Source organism: Melozone crissalis, unplaced genomic scaffold (genome assembly GCF_028551555.1).
Source record: "Melozone crissalis strain CALT ecotype California unplaced genomic scaffold, PUWL_Pcris_2 ptg000057l_1, whole genome shotgun sequence".
NCBI classification, from domain to species: domain Eukaryota; kingdom Metazoa; phylum Chordata; class Aves; order Passeriformes; family Passerellidae; genus Melozone; species Melozone crissalis.
In genome coordinates, this window is record NW_026535835.1 from 1,257,566 (window position 1) to 1,277,758 (window position 20,193).

The 20,193-nt window shown below is 56.5% G+C and overlaps 2 protein-coding genes across 4 annotated transcripts in view; both read right to left on the bottom strand.

Moving 5' to 3' along the window:
* MTMR4 (myotubularin related protein 4) overlaps positions 1-12,280 on the bottom strand; it is a 56,410-nt gene extending 44,130 nt beyond the window's left edge. Inside the window, exon 1 of one of the 2 annotated variants that reach the window (XM_054287227.1) lies at positions 12,237-12,280. The gene's annotated coding sequence lies outside the window, so the exon portion shown is untranslated. Of the gene's footprint in view, positions 1-11,626; positions 11,645-12,236 lie in introns of those variants that run through there. The other variant, XM_054287228.1, reaches the window with a different exon arrangement.
* Positions 12,281-16,589: 4,309 nt separating this feature from the next.
* ABHD11 (abhydrolase domain containing 11) lies at positions 16,590-19,528 on the bottom strand. Of its 2 annotated transcripts, XM_054287301.1 has the most exons (6): positions 19,450-19,528; positions 18,499-18,634; positions 18,228-18,401; positions 17,647-17,817; positions 17,369-17,550; positions 16,590-17,087 (listed from the first exon to the last, which is right to left on the bottom strand). In XM_054287301.1, the coding sequence occupies exons 3-6, from the start codon at positions 18,348-18,350 to the stop codon at positions 16,949-16,951; spliced, it is 615 nt and encodes a 204-aa protein (XP_054143276.1). In that variant the 5' UTR covers positions 18,351-18,401; positions 18,499-18,634; positions 19,450-19,528; the 3' UTR covers positions 16,590-16,948. The 2 variants fall into 2 exon arrangements, with proteins under 2 accessions (XP_054143276.1, XP_054143277.1); XM_054287302.1 differs by lacking the exon at positions 19,450-19,528 and having other exon boundaries at positions 18,228-18,405; positions 18,499-18,620.
* Positions 19,529-20,193: the final 665 nt, after the last annotated feature.

The following is a 20,193-nucleotide window of genomic DNA, read 5'->3' on the forward strand; positions in this document are numbered from 1 at the left end:
AGCTGCAGGGTCCAGCAGTGTCACCCAGATGCCATCAAGGTGTATGGGATAATGAGGGAAGAGAACAGAGCCCAGCACTCTGCCAGCAAACGAGCACTGCTATCCATCTCTGCAATGGTTTTAAGCATAATTAATTTCAGCAGCCTGCCTGCCAGCTGACTCTGCCCTTTGCATTAATGACAGCGAGATCGGAGTTTCAAGGGGAACGCAATGCCGGTGAAGGAAGCAGAGGCCGGAGCAGGAGCAGGAGTTTCGCAGCTCATCTCCCCTCTCCTGCCGGGGCTGGGGCAGCCGGTGGCACCAGGTGGCAGCAGCACACCGGGCACGGTCCCCTGCCAGCTCCGCGTCGGGCTCGGAAGGAGCAGGGCCCGGCGGAGGCGCTGCCATCCCCGCACGGATCCCTTCCCTTCCCTTCCCTTCCCAGCCGGCCCCAGGCAGCCGCACACAGGGACAGAGCCATCGGCCTTTTCCACGGGGGCACTGGAGGAGCCGCGGACCGAGAGAGCCCGGCTGCCCCCGTGCCATGCCCACCCTACAGGCCTTCCATCCCAAGCTGCCAGAGAAGGAATTAAAAGCCAAGGCCCCAAGCTGAACTCCATAACCAAGCCACTGACAGAGACAGGAAGCACAGCTCTGGCAAACATTTTCAAAGTTCCCTGTAATTCCAGCCTGTTGTTCTCCAGCTTTGTTTGCTTTTCTTTAAAAAAGCAGTTGGGACATTTCAAGGCTTTATTCAAGTGCAAACAATTGCCTGGTCCCTACCCAAAGCAGGGCAGCCGGACCCATCGCAGCTGCCATCCAGGCTCCCCCTGCTCCCGGCGTCCTGCGGCTCGGCAGGGAGGGAGGGATGTGCAGGCTCACATGCAGGGATGTGCAGGCCGGGCTCCCCCTCACGCTGCCCCGGCCCTCCCTCCACACCGGGCACCGACTGCAGCTCAGCCTCAGCAAGGAAGCAGCAACAGCTTCAAGGAAACGGTGCCTGCACTACCGAGGTCACATCCCAAGTCGCCAGGCCAGAGAAGTGCAGTCTAAACTGGTCTTTATGCAAACACTCGGTTCTCATTATGCACAGGGAGAATTCACCTTTAACTCCCATCAGCCTGGGGAGTCTCTGACAGCCACAGGTTTTTCTGAAAGGCAATCTTTGTGACTGCAGAAAAAACCTGAGATGTGTGACCAAACACACCAAAAGGCTCTGAAATCCAAAGACAAACTCCTGAAGCGTGCCACTTTGCCTCCCTACAGGTTTTCCCAGCCAAGCCAGCTTTTCCAAGCACCCATCTCTAATACCCTGGCATTCAACATGTGGGTACTTTAAAATAATTTCAACCAAACAGCAGCAACATAATGTCAGCCCTGTTATTATTACAACAAATGTAACTATTATTATTTTATACACGTGCATAAACATACCCATGTGGCATTACTTTAGGAGTCCTAAGGTTTCTGAGGCATGTTCCTGGAGCCAGAGGACAGGATGGATGGGGGGAACTAGGTGAAGGGCAGTCAGGACACCTCTGGCATCCAAAGTGGTGCCTGCCCGCAAGGATCTGGAATCTCCCCTGGGACAGTCAATAGAAACAGTGTCTGAAAGCAGAAAATACTGCTTTTACTGCAGGTGATCACAATAACACTGCTGGGATTCACAGCCCTGTGACAGCCACACTTCAGGTCTGGCTGAGGCTCCTCAGCTCTGGAAGCTCATGTTGCTGGCTGGAGGCAGACCCCAGGCCAGAGCTCCAGTGCCACCATTCACCACAGGCAAAATTTCTAGGAAAGCCTGTGTTCTCCAAGGGTAGTTTTCTTCCATAGCAATAAAATGAAGCATCTTTTAGTAACCCACATAAACACATATGTGAAAAAGCTGTGACCGAAACCATCAGCAGGTCTGAGAGGACAAGGAAGCATCAGGATTTATTCTCTTGACTCACCCAGACCAAGCCCAGTTTCCCCAGCAGCCTCCTCACAAGGGACAAGGAGGATCCTGTGCCAGGCCCTGCAGCACTTGACCCTTGAAATGTGGCTGGGAACACACAGCTTTGCTGAACACCCCTCCCCACTCCTGGGGGAAAGCCAGTTCCTCTCCAAAACTTGCAATAATTGTGCCATCACAGGAAGAACCTCTAAAACAGAGCAATGAACATCTGCTCAGGGCTTCTACCATCAAGCTACAGAAGACCACAAGAAGATTTGAAAACCCTTGAGAGTTATTAATAAGCTAAGAGCTCACTTTCAATTGCATGTCCAACCTGAGCATGGTCAGAGCTGTTTGCTCCCATGGAAACCCTGAGTTTGCAGGTACTGTCTCCTGATGGTTTGTTATGTCTACAGCCTGAACATCCTCCTTCCCAAGGAACCCTCTCAGGGTTTTGTGTTGCCACAGCTGCTCTTCACAACCAGGCAACGAGCTCAAACTCGGAAACTTGGCCTTCATGAAGCTTTTCTGGAGGTGGCATCCCTCCTAAAACCAAGCAAAACCTCACCTGGTGTTTAACAACTCCCCTTTCCCTCCCCAAGCCCCCAAAGTTTAAGAAGGTTAAATCAGAGCCTTTGGTCTTCGATTTCCAAGTATTTGGAGCCTTTCAAACCTGGTTTGCGCTTCAGCAATGGAAAATCCCATGGAGGTAGTGCCTTGCACACTGACCTGCTTTCATTAATAACCTCACCTCAAAGGATGTGGGCAGGTCAGCAAGTTCAGCTGAGCTTAAGTGCTCCCATCTCGTGCTCTCTCTAAGCACGAGCTTAACTGCTTCTAAAAACAGCCCTGGCCACGCCGGCTGCTCCACAGGCACTCACAGAAAGGGAAATCCCCAGCCAATTGATACGGGGAAGAGAAGGCAATTTGATATATATAGCAAGTGCCCAGCTTATCTAGCAGCAAGAGCTGCTCAAATTCACACAGGCTGTCCCTTCCCTGCTTCCAGCAGCGTGAGGGGTGAGGGTGGCCACACGCTGAGCTCAGTACTGAGAGGAGCCAGAGGATTTGGTCTCATCTGCTGCAACTCACAGAGGGAACAGAGCCTGAGACTTCTTCCCCTTCATAATTGACTATAATAAAACTCATTAAGGTTCAAATTCCTACCTCTACAAGGTTTAGGACAAGACTGCAATGCATCAGACTTTATCTAACCCAAAGACAAATCTCAGGAAGCACTGGGATTTTCATCATCTTTGCCCAAACACAGTTCCCGTCCTCCTGACATTGCATCACTGCCATGCACTGATGGAACCCCACAGTCACCAACACCAGTGGCAGCTCTATCAGCAATTCCAGCTGAATCCAGGCTTTCCCCAGCGCTGTGTTTGGACTCCAGCCCATGCTGCATCCTGGGCTCCAGCCCCACAGCCTCTGGAGAACAGGCAGAATGGAAAGCTGGGGCTGCAGCACTCAGTGAAACATCCCAGCTCCTATGCTCCAGTATGAAGCCTTTGCTGTAGGGAGGAACAGGAGTGGCAGCACAGGGGCAGTGGGATCCCACCCACTGGGCTGCTGCTCCCCAGGGAATTCCAAGGAGGAACTGGCTGCTCATTCCAGCTTCGGTTTTGAGTGCTTTGTCATTAGTAAAACATGCTGAAAATGTGACTTCCTCTGCCATGAGGCCTATTGAACCTTTTCACAGAAGTCTAAGGAACTTCCTCTTGTATTTCAATAAAAGACAAGCTCACAGGAAGAACAGTTCCTCTCATGCTTCTGGGAATTCCTCTAGTAAAAACACCTATTGAAGAAGGAACGACACAGTGGAACAAAGAGAAAGGGAGGTGGGGAATTCACTTGTCCATAAGTCTGTGGTTTATTATAAAACAAAACTATTAATCCACTTCACAGCACAGAACCACTTTTACTTCCTCTTTTGCCTCATTTAGCAATGGCAACAAAAGTTTTCTGCAGAGTTTCCTAATGAGCTAAATCTGCACAGAACCTCTGCATTCAAGAGCTTCACATTAAAAAATAATCTCAATTTGATCTCCTTGCTGAACAAAACAGGCTCTGTCCAGGATCATCTTAGCCAGATCCAAAGGTGCTTAGCTACCCACTTTGGTTTGGAAATGCAGACATGAGACAGCAGAGAGGGATCCATCTGCTCACTGGCATGCTGGGAAGAGTGGCACTCCCTGGAGAGCCCTGACAGATTAACTCTGCAATTCCAGAAAGGGGAAAGAGCAAAGAACAGGGTAAGGAAGGTATAACCTCGTGGCAGCCCAAGGAGGTGCAAAGGACAGCAGGGAGGGATATGAGTCTCTTGCTGGCACATCCCAGCCCTGGCATCCACTTCCCATGGATCTGCCTGCAGCCTGTGCTGGCTGCCTGCCGGTACCATGGCATTCCCTCTGGCAGCTGCTGCAATGTGGCTCCAGGCTGCCCTGTAACAAGCACAGGACCTTGGATGCTGGGAGCCACCGGCTCCCCAGGAACACTCAGGGGCATGAGTCAGCCAGAGGCACCAGAAAGGACGTGACCAATTCTTCAGGCCCATTCATTCAGTTCTTCTAATCATGTATTGTCTCAAAGTCCTGCAGAGGTTTCTGTGCAGCCCCTGCTCCTTCCTACATCCATCAAATCTCAGCCTGAGGCAGCTCTACTAATTATCCCTTCCTGCACCAAGACTCATTCCTCACCTACAGCAAGCAGCAAAGCTCCTCTCCAATACAGTTCTTTGTGCTCCCAATCAGCTGTGGGAGACAAAGGATTTGCCCTTCCAGGGTGATAATCCCCAGTATCACCACATCACACAGGAACAGCCAGCATCCCTGTGGAAGGTTTATGGCAAAGATGGACTGTGCCCAGGCCACCCCTTTGAAAGACGCTGCCCCAAACATCCCCGTTGTTCTCACTGGGCACGGTGAGCACCCACCCCAAGGATCCCAAGTGCAGGAGGAGCAGAAGTGGAGCTGTCACAAAGCAACAGCTCTGCTGAAGGGACCACTGGCACGGCCCTGAGGGATGGTGCAATCCAGCGAAGACGCAGGGAACACCTGGGACTCACCCTCGGGGATTTCTGCACCCCCCTCAGTGCCTGAGAGCCTCCCACAGCCCCTTCCCTCACCACAGCAGTTCTAAAGAAAAGATCCTCTATTCTTGTCATTATGTGCCCTTTAGGATGCACCACAGGTTCAACACCCCCTAGCAAATAGGGACTTCACAGCACACAGCAGCAGTTCTCCTTGGAAATCAAGGGACTTTCTCTTCCCGCAGGCAGCTATTTCCAAACACGAACGCTCAGGGCACAGCAATAACAAACATTCAGAGGCCAATGCAATTTCACCTGAGGCAGCAAGGCCCTGAGCAGGGCAGCAGAGAGGGAGCTGGAGTGCAAAGAGAAAGGAAATTGTTTTCCTGGGTATGATGAAGCTCCCTCAACATAGTAACAAAATTACTTTATAAAGGCACTGTACCCTGTGAGCTGTAGCACCAACCAAGGCTGGCAGTGTCAGAGCTGGCATCAGTACCAAAATTCCCAATCAGCTGCTTCCCAACCAGCTCAGCTAGGTCACACCTTCTTTGGGAAGAGCCACTGCTGACCTCAGCTCATCCCTGCTCCTGCACACGGTGTTATTCCCTCTTTCTGCAGAAGGGAAAGGGGCAACAGGCAGAGCCCCTGGCACTCAGTGGAAACCAGGTCTAGAGGAGATTTTCCTTGCTACAAGCAAGACAAGAATTCTCCTTGCCCAGACTCCCTCTCACTGTACCCACTGCCCCTGGCTGGGTTTGCACACACTTCCACGGCCTCAAGATATCTCCTGTTTGTTAGAGAAGTGTGTAGACACAAGGAACCTTCTCTTCTTAGAGAAGTTACCTCTTGTGAAGGGGTGGATATGAAAAGCACAAGCCAAGGCTTCCTGATAACAAAATATTAAGCACTGGCGCTTTCCAGGAGCAGCAGATCTTCCCTCCAGGTGATGAAGAGCCCAGTGCAGGTGAGACAGATACCTGGAGAGGACTGAGAAGAACCAGGCACATTGTTTAGGAGCACAAAGGATCCAAACACACAGAAGGAAAAGCTGATACCCCAGAAAGAAGAGCCAGAGTTAATCCCTCTGCAGGGCTCCCAGCCATGCCACGGTCCATTGGGATTGGAGGAAATGGCTGCCCTGGAGCACACAGACAGACACTCACCATGCCAGAAGTCAGCAGCACTTCCCCAAGTCACAAGGGCCACAGCTTTTAAAAAACAAAGCAGCACTGAACTATAGCATCAAAGGAAACAAATCCCACATAGAGAGGACGTAGGTCTAGGGCTGTAAGAAACCCTGAAGCAGCACTGGAGAGGGAATGTATGGCTGAAAAGGGTCCAGACCTACCCAAGGGCACAGGAAAGTTGACAAGAGGACACAAACCATGAACTTCAGCACAGCCAGAGGGAAGTTTAATACCCCAGGTCACTGGGAATGTACCACAGACACAGCATCCTCAGTGGTACAGAAAGCAGCCTGAAAAACAAGCCTCTAGTGTTTCCAGAGGAGCTCACCAACTCCCACTTCGCTGTGTTTCTTCCCACCAAACCTCCAAATACTTCACAGCTGTTCTTCCCCCATCCCAGCACACACACTGTCCTGGCACATGCAGGCTGCTCCATCCCACATCCAACCTCAGTGTCCCTGGGCCCTGTGCCTGAAGAGACTCATTTCTACTGCCCCAAGCCTGAACTCCAGGGCAGCACAGGCTTTTTGGCCTGTGTCCACATGCCATGGGCTTGCTCCAAAGTTTTCAGCAGGAACAGAACATTTTAGCCTTTGGGAAGTTCAGTCTGCCTTTGGGAAGGAAGGCAGAAGTGCCTCTGGCATGGGCACAGCTGCAGGCCTGACCTGGGGGAGGCAGGAAGGGGGTGCTGTCTGGCTGGAAAGCAGAAGTGAATACAAGCCCAAACGATGCTGACTGGGGTGAGAAGCAACAACTTCAGGGCTCCTCACATCCTCCCAAAGCTCCTCCTGAACACCCCAGGTCACAAGGCACCTGCAGGGTGGTGAAGCTGCCAGGTGGTGCTGGCAGCCAAGCTGAGCTGCAGGAAGCACGGGCATGACCAAGGCTCCAGGCTGGCAGCCTGCCATGCTCTCCCAGGGCACCCTCAGTGAGACCTTCTCCAAACTGGGTGTAGGTGCCCATAAATGAGACACTGAACAGGACAGCACTGCTCTAGTTCCCATTAGAACAGTGAAACAGATCCCACCTGGCTCACACTGCTGTCCCTGAGTGCTGTGTGCCAGTCATGCTCCTGCTATAAGGAGACTTCTGCTGAGTCCTTTGAAAGATTTAAAAAAAATTATTGCAAATCCAGGCAGCACAGTTGAAACAACACAGACAACTGAATAGATTCATGCTGGATTGCCACAAGGCACTCATCCACTCGGGGGAAGCTATCTACTTCAACAAGTTTCTAGAATAAAACAAACCAACAAAACCCTCTGAAGTTTCCAGAAGGAACAATGCAAACTGCAGCCCTCGCTGGCTCGGAGCGATCCCCAGCTTCAGCAGGGAGCAGCAGGGAAAGGCTGGCAGAGCCCAAGCAATTGAACTGTAGAACAGAAATGCTCTGAAGGTCCTTACCATAAAGCTGTCACTTACAGGCAGTGCCATGTCCAAGCACGTTCTGAGAACAATTCCACAATTCCATTTTGCAGTGAAGAACTGGTCAAGTTGGAAAAGGAACAAGGACTCCACTTCCCAGCCAGTGCTGTTCTGACAGCATTAAATGGCAGAAAGCTGAGCTCCAGAGAATACCCCACTGCAATTCTGGGCTTAAGTTCAGCTACAAGACTTTGCCCCCGAGCAGATAAGTTGTGAGCCATGTCTACCTCTGTCCCTGCTGCAGGCACAGGCTCCTCTGAAGCAGGGAGGAGCTGGCAGTGGTCAGCAGCCTCAGCAAGAGTCACCAGATTTGGCTCTTGCTCCATCTCAGACAGAGGTACCCAACATGTCGCCTGTACTTTGTTATCAGAACATTCCCACCTATCTTATTTCTAGCAAACCCCATTCCCAAGGCTTAGGAAAACCATAATCCTAACTGCCATCCCCCCCTGTCAATGCTGTGCCAATCTCTGTGGCAGGATCAGACCCACAGCCCTGCCAGAGACAGTGCAGCGTTTCTGTCCCCCAGGAAATAAAAGTTGGCAAAAGCAGAACTCTGTCCTGCATGGCCGGGCCAGCCGACCATCCTGGGTGTGCAGTGCCTGGGATCAGCTCTATCTCACAGCTGCTGAGCAAACACTCCACCTAGAAGTGAAGCAACAGGATCCACGAGGGAAGGGAGATCAGGAATGCTCTCCACCAGAGACTAAAGGGAATAAAGCGCCTAAAAAGCTCACAACATAAAAGGAGAGCTCTGAGGCCAGAAACTTGATACATGTTGAAACAGAATATACTGACACATAACTCTTCTCTCTTGGGGTAGGCCCTGGGGCAGGCTTCTCCCTCTTGAAGAAGACATTTGAGGGTATCTCCCAGCTGAGAAAGAGCAATACAAAGTAATAAGTAACAGCAAAGGCCTTAGCGCTGTTAGCAGCGGGAACTGTCAGATCAGTTCTGCTGGGGCTCTGTCCCACTGAAGTCACCTCTGTCTGGAAAGTCACCTCAGGCTGCTCCCAGAGCCACCACACACACATCACTGCACAAGGACACTGCAAACACACCCCGTGAAAACCATGCCCACCCCACTGGGAAGAGGCAAACCAGGAATGTCAGAGCGACCAGAGGCTGCACATCAAACCTCAGCACGTGTGTCAGAATCTCTCAGCAGCCCAGCACTGACTAAACTAGAGAGAAAGAGAAGAAAGTTGGAAGGAAATAGGTAAGGGGGAATGTGTGCAGCTCAAAGAGGACTCCAAGAGCTCAGACTTTGATACAAGGGTGCCCCAGTAGCAGCACAGGCCTCCTGGCAGGAGCACAGGCTCATTTCAAACACGATTCAGGCACTGACCATGTCTCAGATTCATTTCAGCTCACACTCCCAGAAAAGAGCCGGTTTCCAGAGCTGTGCCAGCACATCCAGCAGCACTGCTGCTGCCAGAGCCTCCCTGCCAGTCCCCTCTGAGGCTCTGGCTGCAAGGCCACAGCACCTTGCACCAGGGCAGTTCCTTCCAGGGGGGAATTCCCCATCTCAAGGGAAAGCATCCCCCTTTCCCTGGATTCAGCTCTGGACCACAACGCGCGGATGCAGTTGTACTCACTGCTTTGGACAGAACAGGCACCAAACCACCCTGGAAAGTAGGCCTGAGCAGACATTTGCTATTTATAAGCTAATCAGCTGATCCCTCCGGAGGGAAATCCTACCCTTTGGGGCTGTTGGGAGTGTGTGGAACTGTGGGAATGTCAGGGAGGAACAGGAGGGAAGCGATTACACCGACCCAGAGCGTGCTCCAAGTGAGCAGGCAAAATTGCTCCCTGCTCCATCACAGCCCCAGCATCCTCCTGGAGAACAGGCAGTGATTATGAACAGGGATTAAAGTGTTATGCTAATTTGCTAAGAGCAAAGTAATTTTTTAAATAGCTCCCATCTCCATTCATCATTATCTAAAAAGGGCCCTGATCTAGTTCTGCAAAGAGCGACAAGTCTCACAGTAAGAGATCACTAGAAATCCAAAAACACACAGGAAACTGGCTGGCTGGAGCTGCCTTGGAAGGGGATGGTATCAGCTTTCATAACTCTTTGATAATTATTGATTCTTGTGGGAGCAGGTCCTGGAAAGTTGAGTATGATGTGCAAGTATGCAACACTGATTTCTTTCCTCCTGTTCACATTTCTCTCTCGTAAAAATAACCTGGGTTAGATGACACTGCTGGATTTTCCTGTGAAACAATGCTCAGTCATTTCCAACACCACTGCACACACTCAGTGCAACCACACACACCACAAAACAATCTCAGTTCTCTCCACCCTCCTTTTTCCTCACCTACCAAAGTATTGCTGAGAACAACCCTCTCCCCTCCACTGACAGCAGCCTCTGAAACAAACTGGAGACAGCAAAGAGGGATGGAAATAGCTCAGTCTCAAACAGCACAGACTAAAACAACATCTCTGGGAGGAAAGGCCCAATTGCTAGAGCAATCCTCACCAACAGGGCAGACTGGAGTGCCCCAGGCCTGGCACCTCCTCCAGGTGAGCAGAGCCCAGCGAGACACGGGCACCAGGCTGAGGAAAGGCTGCTCACATCAGCCCTGTGCTCCCCAGCACTGGCACAAGGGACACTTTGAGAAGCCCCATGTAAACAAAAAACAAAAGCAGGCCAGTGCATATTTGGCAGATTGAGATCACAATAAAAAGCCAGCACAGCAGCATTCTCCAAAGTCTCTGTGGCAAGATCTGTCCCTAAAGCTTCCCTTGATTTGGGTTTTGGGTTTGGTTTTTTTCCTTTTAGCTTGTTACAACCAAATCTGACAGGTAAATGACACTATTGTTGAGACAGATGGGCTGGACCCTGCCACAAAACACACAGCAGTGACACCTCTGAGGAAATTGTCCCAGTCAAGGCTCTCTCAAAAAAATTAAATAGCTGTCACAGCCAGATAAACAGATTCCTGAGAATGCAGCAAAGAAAAGGGGAACTCAGATGTTCCTAGAAATGTATAAGTGAAATGTTTACATTTATTTCCCAGTTTACTTAGATGTCCATCTTCCAGCAAACACCCTTAAGGACACCACAGCCACCTCACAGACCCCCAAGCAGAGCAGCCCCCAAACTCCTGGGACTGTGAGCCCAGCTGCTTTTATTAAAAAAAGTAAAAACATGGAGCATCCATGTAAAAGCTGGCAGCAAATACAAAGTCATCATGACTTAGGGAAGCTTGTTCTCATGCTTGCATCTCGATCACCTAAAGATTTTGGATTCCATGTACATACCCTGACCAGCCAGACTGAATTCCCAGTCTCCAGCCTCTGTTCTCCACAAGCAGATGCAGACTGGCCAGATCTTCTCTCAAGTTCTTGCTGGAGAATGCAGATGGAGCTCTCTCAGCACCACACAGCAGATTTTTCACCTTTATTCCCACCTCATACATGTCCAAACTCTGCCCAGCTTTCCACCAGCTTGGAACTACACACAACCACCAAAGCTGAGCACAGCAGCTTTTGCACCAGCTTTTTTGTGGGAGCTGAGTTAACACTCCCTCTCCTCCTCCTCATGAGGTACCAAAGACCACCTCCAGCCTAGCTCCCTGTGTCCAATACATTCATGAACCCAGGCAAAAATTCCTGCTTCCCGGGACAGATCCCACTTCTCCCTCCCTTGCTTCTCTGCTCCCATTTCAGACTCTTCCTGAAGAGTCTACTTCTTTGCTTTCTCTGGTAAAACATATGTGGTCACCCCAAAGTTCAGTGCCAAACTAACCAGGCCAAAGTGTCAGATTCTCATTTCCCCTTTTTTACTCAGCACTCTGAGTTGCTCATGCAGTTTCTCAGCTTTTACCTGTCAACTTCCTTCAAGTCATTGCCAAAATCACCAACAGGATCTTTAGAGACAGTTAACATAACATGCCCAATAATGTCCTAGGACCCTCATTTTACCATGGGTTATTTTGAGCTCATTCCACTCCAGTTAATTCAGCAGGAAACCCCAAAGGCATCACATTAGCTGCTTTAGGGAAAGCAATGTTTACAATACAGTTAGCTGAGGAGGTTCTAAATAAATGTCAAACCTGCATCACCATCTCCACACCAAACTTCAGCCAGCCACAGTTCCACACCAGCACAGAACCAGCTCCTACCCAGCACGGAGGGGAGGCACCTGCTCCGAACACGGCCGTGCGTGGCCTCCAGGGGGGCACCGAGCAAACCCCACCGCATGTGAAACAGAAGCGGCTCCGAGCCGCCAGTCCGGATCTCTGCGGCACAAGGATCTCTCACCCGCAGGCACTGCCAGGCGGGCTCTGCACGGCCCCAGCGCGGGGGGACGGGAGAGGCGGGGGAGCCGCGCCCGCAGCCCCGGCCCGGGAAGGGCTCAGGCCCCGCGGCAGGGCCGGCCCAGCGGGAGCTCCGCGGCCCGTTCTGCGGTCTGACTGTGACCCCGCCTCCGCCCGCCGGCGGCGCCACGGAAGCTCGGTGCAGCCAGGGCCGCCGCCGCCGCCTCAGCGCTGCTGCCACCGGGCGGTGCCGCCCCTCACGGACAGGCCCCGGGGAGGCCGCGCTCACCGGGCGGCGGGGAGAAGGAGCGGGGCCGCGGCGAGCGGCGGCCCGAGGAGCGGCGCTGGGCGCCAGGGCGGCGGGAGGGGAGCGGGGGTGGAGAGTCCCGGGCAGCCCCGGCCTCACCTGTCCCGGCGGGTCCCGCCCGGCTCCGGCCGCGCCGCTCCCGCCTCTGCCGCGTGCAGCTCCCGCCCGGCCCCCCCCGCCGGCCCGCGCAGCCCGACCAATCAGAGCCCGGCACCGCCGGCGCCATCGACCAATCAGCAGAGAGAACGCGTCCCCGCCCAGCGCCACCAGCCGCCAGGCCACGCCCACCCACACTCCCGCCAGGCCTATCCCGTGACACGAGAGGGGGCGGTGCCCGCCGCCCGACGGCCAATGAGAAATCACAGCGCGTCCCGCCTCAGCCAATCGGCGGCCGCGCGGCGCCGCTCCTCAGACGGGGTGGGCGGGCGGCGGGAACGGGGGTGGCTGGGCCGGCCGGGCCGGCCCGTCACGTGACCGCCCGCTGCCAGGGTCCCCCTCAGCCCCCGCGGGCTCCCGGAGCCTGGCGGAGCCCTCAGCGCCTCGGTGCTGGGCAGCGCCCGGGGAACAGCCCCGGGCAGCGCCCAGGGAACAGCCCCGGGCAGCGCGGCCTCGGCCGGCGCAGGGTGGCGCGGGGTCGCTGCCTCCGGGCCAGGCCTCGCGTTCTGTGGAAGCCTCCGAATAGTCAGGAGATCGTGAAGCCTCCCCGCTCTATGGCCCCGCTCAGCCTCGGGCAGCTGCTCCTTGTCTGTGCCTGGCTGTGCCTCCCCCGGGGCTGGACGGCCTCTGCCCCTCGCCTCGCCCCTGCGTTTCCCGATCCGTGCCGTTACTTGTGCCGTTCACATCCCCAGCCTGCCTGCGGTCAGGGGGCAATCTCAGGCTTCCTCACAGCCCGGGTTTTACCTTCCAGGATCCGCGGGCAGCATCACAGAGTAGCTGAAACGGGAAGGGCCCCGTGGAGATCACCCAGCCCTACCTCTCTGCCCAGGCAGAGTCACCCAGAGCGGTGACAGGAACGCGTCCGGGTGCGTTTGGAATGTCTCCAGAGAGGGGTGAATGTCTCCAGAGGGGGAGACCCCACGGCCTCTCTGGGCACTGTTCCAGCGCTCCCAGCTGCCAGCACCAGCTCACCGGAGGCGGTGTCTCTCTGCAGCCTCTGGAAAGGAAGAGCTGAGCCCAGCCTCAGACGGGTCTGGAGGGTTTGGGGATGTGGACAAAGGGATATTGGTCCTCGACAGAGAACAACCATCCCTGTCTGGTGTCAGCTGTGAGTGGGGCTGTCCCGGGCCTGCCTCTGGGAGGTGCAGAGGCACCTCTGCCTCCTTGTCCTGCAGATGTTGAATCTTTGCAAATGCATTGCTTTGGGCAATTTCCCCGGGAAAATTGTGTGGGAAAAGGGGGAGGTGAGTGATGGCAGGAAAAGCCTCTGGGCTGGAGAATGAAGAAGGGAGCAGCACCCTGGGTTGGCAATAAGGCAGGGGGAGCAGGTAGAGAGGTGATAGGAAGGAGGCAGCACCTGGAGGGAGCTAGGTGGTGGGGCATCTGGAGCTATGGTGTGGGGCAGATGGTGCCATCTTGAAGAGGAGCTGCTCCAGAATGTGCATAAAGAGTTTGTGGAACTTGTGAGCAACCCGCTGATGTGTGGGATGCTGGACAACCTGCTTATCCAAGGGGTTCTGAGCCTTGGACAGGTGGAAGAGGCTCCGGATCAATGCAAGATGCACGTGGATAAGGATTGGCTCTTCAAACACTGTGCTCCAGAAAGGACACCAAGGCCAGCCAGATCTTCAGTGACAGCCTCAGGATGCTGGAGCAGCTGGGTCTGAGCTGACCCAGGTGAGAGATGAAGGGCTGTGGTTGCTCCTGGCCAGAGCCTCCAGTGGGATGCGGGAGCAGCCCTGGGGAGTGCCTGAGGCTCAAAGGCAAGGGGCAGTTGGGTATCACAGCCCTGAGACCCCTGTGCCACCCTGTGATGACAGAGCTCTTGGGGGTGGCTGTCCTCCCAAGGGGCCCTGCCCTGCATCAGCTCCTCTTGCTGCAGGCACTTCCCAGTGTAACTGAGGGGCTTTCTGCTTGCAGGGCCCTCTGCTGTGCCACTGGCCTCTCCTAACACTGAGGTGAACCCTTAGCCCCCGCTGGCACCCAGGGCCAGCACTGGATCCAGCAGTACCCCCTGAGTGAGTACTGCGGCATCAGGGACAGGAGCCCACATGCTGTGGGCAGAGCAGGTGAGAGGAGGGCTGGAGCACAGCCCAGCCCCCTGATGGAGCAGACATGGCTGAGGGGAGGAGGGGTCTGCCGACCAAGGAGCAGGGAAGAGATCATGGAATAAATGAGACTGGAAAAGACCTTGGAGGTCACTGATTCCAGCCTTTCCTGCAGGGAGCCCCACGAGCAGGGCAGGCGGCAGTTCAGGACGCCCGCAGGTCCCTGCAGCAGCACCAGGGCCAGAACTGTGTGACCGCCCTCCCTGCAGGCGGGGCTGCCACCCCATCCCACCCCATCCCACCCCTCCCCGGCTCTGCTGCTCTCCCTCTCCTGCCAATTCCATCTCCCCCGCGAACCGCTGCGGTGCAAATTGGCTTCTCCTGCTGGGTCTCAGATGGCTCCAGGCCATCGTGGCTGCTGGGAGAACAGGAAAGCAGAAGCTTGAAGAAAATATTCACATCACTTGTGTCTTCCCTAGGATGCCCTGTCCTATTTCCATGGTGTTGGTCAGATGGGCCAAATAGAATGATCTGGGAGAAGGTGCCCCAGTGTCCCGGTCTGGCACCCAGCATTAGTCACTGTTGCAGTGAGGGACGCCAGTGAAGTCACACTGGACATCTGTCCCCTCAGATCCCGTGTCCCTCAGGTCACCAACAGGCTCTCTTTCTACCCAATGCCTGACAGAGCAGTTTTGAAGCCATGCCTGCAACAGCCACGTAGAGGTCATCCTAAAGGTGGCGTTTGTGGCTCACCGCAGCTGTGCCAAGGATCAGACATCCTGCTTGGAGCAGAGCTCAGCCAGGACAGGTCTGTTCTTGGCAGGCTCCTTGGGAGCAGGCTGGCAGCAAGGGCTCTGGTTTTGGATCTCTGGAGGCATCAGCAGCCTGACACTTGGCAGGCACAGAGCCCAGTGAGCTGGTGCAGCCCATGGCATCCCTGTGCCACCAGACAGATGCCTGGACGTGCCCCTGGGATGTCTCTTGAATTGCCTGTACCCTTTCCATGCAGGAACAGAGCTGCTCTCACTTCTCCCTGCTGTCTCTCTCACCCCAGGTCCAACAATGCTTCCCTATGCTCCCTCAGCAGAAGCCATCACAAGGATGGACTACCATGTAGCTCTGCCTCTAGAAAGCTCTACCTCTGCTCAGGCCACTGAGCTCCTGCCATGGTGGGACTCTTCACCTTGCACCTTGTAGCTGCCTTCTGTCTGTGCCCCAAACCTGGTACCTGGGCAGCAGCAAGGAGTAGGAAGGAGTGGGGAGAAATCCCCCACAGATCCTGGGCTCCAGAGCTTGTGGCTTAGTCCAAAGGTCTTGTGTGCTGATAGCTGGGGCCAGACCCCACCCCCAGCTGGCTGGTGGCACCCAAGGAACTCATTTCAGTAGCTTGTGACTCTGGAGCTTATTGGTCTGACATTCTTCACAGGGAAAAAGTAATACATGGAGAGCAAAAGCGTTTGGATTTGAGAGTAATATAGTAGAAAACTCAAGGCCAATGCAGCCCAGCTCCGGAGAGGAGAGGGAGAGGGACAAGAACAGCTCTGCTGAAACACAGCAAATCTCCAAAACAGTCCCTGGTGTCCGCTCTGCTAGGCAACCACAGCCAGACCTGGAATAAAGCATCCTCAGTCTTCTGCCCTCCCTCCCTTCTGGGGCCTCCAAACAAGCTCAAATTAAGCAGACTCATCCCAGGGAGCAGCAGACACCTGGCTCTGGAGCAGCAAAAACAGAGATGGTTAGTGTGTCCCCAGTTGTGACAGAGATGATTTGTCACCCCCATGGTCACTTCTGCCCTGTCCCCAGCTTTACCAGCTGGCCAATAAAGGGATTTTTGCAGCTGACACCCTGCTCCTCTGCCTCCAGCCCACGGTGGCTGGGTTATGCTGCCTCAGGGGGATGCACAGCAGGTGGGAGGGGAGAAATTGTCGGGAGCACAGGGATGAAGCAACACCTGCCTTTGGGACAGCCTGGGCAAACTGCTCCTTGCTCAGGAGGCAGATTCCCTCACTCCCCAATCCTCACACTCCCCCAGGCATAGAGCAAAGTTGCAATCTCCCCTGGAAGCCAAGAAAGATCTTCAAACCTGTGTTTCACGTGCACTGCTCCCACAGCTTGTCCCATTAGGGCCCAGTCCAGCTGTCAACTCCCACCAGCATCCCTGCTGCCAATTGAGAACCCCCTCCTATGCCCCCCACACATGCCCTGCCCACCATGGCCACATCCAACCCCTGTTCTGTCTTGGCATGGATTCAGCTTTATTGCACATTCTGCAAAGTCACAGCCAGATCCATGGGAGTGTCTGGCAGCAGGAAAACAAGAGGGCTCTCCTGCCCCTCCGTGTGCCTGACACCCATGTGCAGGCAGGACAGTCCTGAGCCACTGGTACCCCATCTCCCTGAAAGGTGGCAGGAGATCTCAGCAGGATGCAGGTGCCTCTCTGCTCTGGCTGCAGGAGAATCAGGATGGGAGAAGGTCTTGCAGGCAGGATCAGACTGCAGTGAGGGCAGCCAGTCCCAGCTGAGCCCATCCTCAGAGCCCGAGCCCTGCATCACTGTCCAGAGCTCCTCAGGACCCACATGGTCCTTGCACAAACCCTGGTCCCCAGTGCTACAGCTGTGGCAGGAAATTGAGGACAGCAGTGATGAATTCTTCAAATTTATCCTGATGGACTATGTGGCCTGCACCTTTAATGTACTGGATCTCTGCCTTGGGGAAGAGACGTTCGATCTCTGGGTAGTCTCTGGAGCTGCAGGACAAGGGAACATGCCATGATCAGAGGTCCCTCCCAGTGTCTTCCCCCACCCTCCCCAAACAGAGGATGATCCCAGATATGACTCCTTTCCTGCTGGGAAAGCCCAGGAGGCCCCCAGGTTCCCCCTTGCTCCAGTGTGTCGGTGTCACTGGCTGCTGGAGGAACAGCCCTTGCTCAGGACCTTCCTCATCCCACGGGCTCCTCCCACTCTTGGCAGCTGCAAAGAGCACAAAAGGTCAAACCACAGACCTGGAACCGCTTCTATCCAGTCTTACCTGATATAGGGCGAGTCAGACCCTCCCAAGAAGAGTGCAGGACCAGGATATGGCTTTTGGAACACAGGGAAGTTCATGAGATCTGCCAGGTGCCGGGAAATGGCCTCCAGGTTCACCCGCCACACGTAGCAGCCCTCCACCTCCACCAGGTTGGTGAGGAGGAACTGTCTCAGCTGTGGGAGCTGCCATGGAAGGGGATCATGCACTCTTCAGTAGGAGCAACAAAACAGGATGTCCTGGCACCCTCTATCCTCCCCATCTCCCACGGGATGTCCTACCTTGACCACGGGCTGCAGCTGGTCATCGGCCAGCTGGCGTGCTGCCGAGCGGGACAGCCCCGCCGGGACCTTCACCTCCTTCATGGCAGAGATGTAGGCGGAGAACTCTGACACGGGGGCGGTGGGGCCAGGACCAACGTCTACGGAGATGAGGCGCTCCACCAGGTCTGGCTGGAGACACAAGCAGGGGAGATGAGATGCCAGGATCTTCCAAGATCTCCCCAATGAGAGCAGGCACAGGGCTCCACTCCCAGTCAGATTCCCTGGAGGCTCTTTGCTCCCTCCTGTCTCAGTAGAGACCTCCATGTGCCCTTCCTAGAGCTGTCCTCAGCACAGATCTCCAAGCTCCCTCACAATCAGTGCTGGAGGGACAGGGCAGAGCACGGCCTGGTGGACATAGATTTGCTCCTGCTCCTGCAGCCTGGCTTACACCACCCACCCTAAAACAGACAAGTCCCTGTGGAGCTGGGGGCAAAGCCAGCCCCGGTGAACAGTCTCAGAAGGTGCTGAGGGCCTTCCTACAGTCCCCCCCTGGAACTTCCTGAGCATGTGACCCCACTCCCAGTCCCGTGCCTGCTAACCCGCTGCAAGGCCAGCGTCATGGCTGTCTTGCCCCCCATGCTGTGTCCCACGAGGATGCACTTGGTGATGCCCAGGCGGCTCAGGAGGTGCTGCACGTCCAGGCTCATCGCTTCATACGTCATCACGGGGCTGTGGGGACTGCTGCCGTGGTTCCGGGCGTCCACCGTCAGCACCTGCCTGGGCAGGAGCAGCGTGTCACCCCAGGCACTGCCCAACATGACCCTGACCCATCCCTGTGTGCTGTGCCTCCCCCCACGCCCTGCGTCTCACCTTGCCGCTACCACGGCGTGCCAGTGTCTTGGCCACCGTCTGGAAGTTGCTGTGGCTACCAAAGAGCCCGTGGAGCAGGACGAGGGGTGGCCGATCCCTGTGACCTTCCACCTCCACGTGGGTCAGGGGCACTGCACTGCAGGGAGACAGGAATGGGGCATGGCCAGAGGGGCAGGGGGGAAGTGAGCCCTGCCCTTCTGCCCAGACCTGGTGAGGCACATTTGGAGTGTTGTGTTGAGCCCTGGGCTCCTCAGGAAAAGGGAGACACGGAGGTCCTGGAGCGGGGCCAGCTCAGGCTGTGAGGATGAGGAGGGCCTGGAGCATCTCTGTGCCCAGCAAAGGCTGAGGGAGCTGGGGCTGCTCAGGCTGGAGAGGAGCCCCAGCTGAGAGGGGCCCTCAGGCCTGGCTGTCCCTGTGTGCAGGGAGGGGCAGAGCAGGGCCCAGGCTCTGCTCCAGGCCCAGCAGCGGCACCAGAGCCACGGGCAGGGCCTGAGCCCAGCACTGCCCCTGCCCAGGAGGCACAACTTGTGCCCTGGGCAGTGCCCAGCCCTGAGCAGGCTGCCCAGGGAGGGGCTGGAGTCTCCCTCAGCATTGGGGATCCTGCAGAGCCCTGTGCACACAATGCTGTGCCCTTGCTCTGGGATGGCCCTGCCTGAGCACGGAGGTGCCACCAGGGACCCTCTGGGACCCCTCCCGCCGGGCCCGCTGGGACTGAGAGCGCGGCCAGGGCTGGGCCAAGGGCAGGCAGGGAAAGGGGCGTGGCCGGGGGGGCGTGGCCAAAGAGTCCACCACCCGTGTGGGGAACCTGGGGGGCAAGGGGCGTGGTTTGAGGGAGGCGTGGCCAGCTCCCTTGTGGCGGCCACGTCCCTGCTCGCGGGATCCCCCCTCAGGACCGTTCCCGGGACCGCTCCCGCCGCCCCCGTCCCGCCCTGCACGCAGCCGGGCCCTTACGTGGCCACGGAGCGGGCGGCAGCGGCGGCGGGCTGCGGAAGGGGCGGCGGGGCGGGGACGCGGAGCAGCCGGCGGAGCATCATGGCGGCGGCGGCGGCGGCGGCGCGCGGGCCGTGACGCGACGTGCTCGAGTCGCCCCGCCCCGCCGGCGGCGGGCGCCCCCCCGCGGCAGGACGGCGGCAGCGCGCGCACGGGGAGGGTCACGGCGGGGCCGCTCCCGCTGCTGCTCCCGCGGGCCCCGGAGCGGGCAGCGGGCACGGGGGTTGGGGCTCGGGTAAAGTGAGCCGGGCGGGGCGGGTCCCTGCGGGCGGCGGGGGTTCCGCACGGCCCTTCCGCCCGCTGTCGCCCGTAGGCACAGCGGGACCGGCGGGCTCGGCCCCGCACTCACCGCCCCCGGCCTCGCTTTCCCCAGGACCGGCCCCGCGCTCCTGCGGCGGCTCCTGCCCCTTTGTCCCTGGCCGCTGGAGCGTGGCGGCGGGCGGGAGGGAGCGGCCGAGCAGGGCGGCCTCGCCCCAGCGCGGCTCCCGGGCGAGGGAAGCGCCTCGCGGCCCCCCCGGCGGCCCCAGACTTTGGACTGCGGGCAGGGAGTGTCCCTGCGGCATCCAGCGGCTCCTCCGCTGCTTCCCGCCCCGACCGTTCCCGGAGAGCTGCCCCTGGAATGCAGGGGGACAACGGGTCTCCACCCCGAGCGGGGACGCCCGGTGCGCTGCGGCCGAGCGCTCTGTCCCCGGCCCGGTGCCGCTC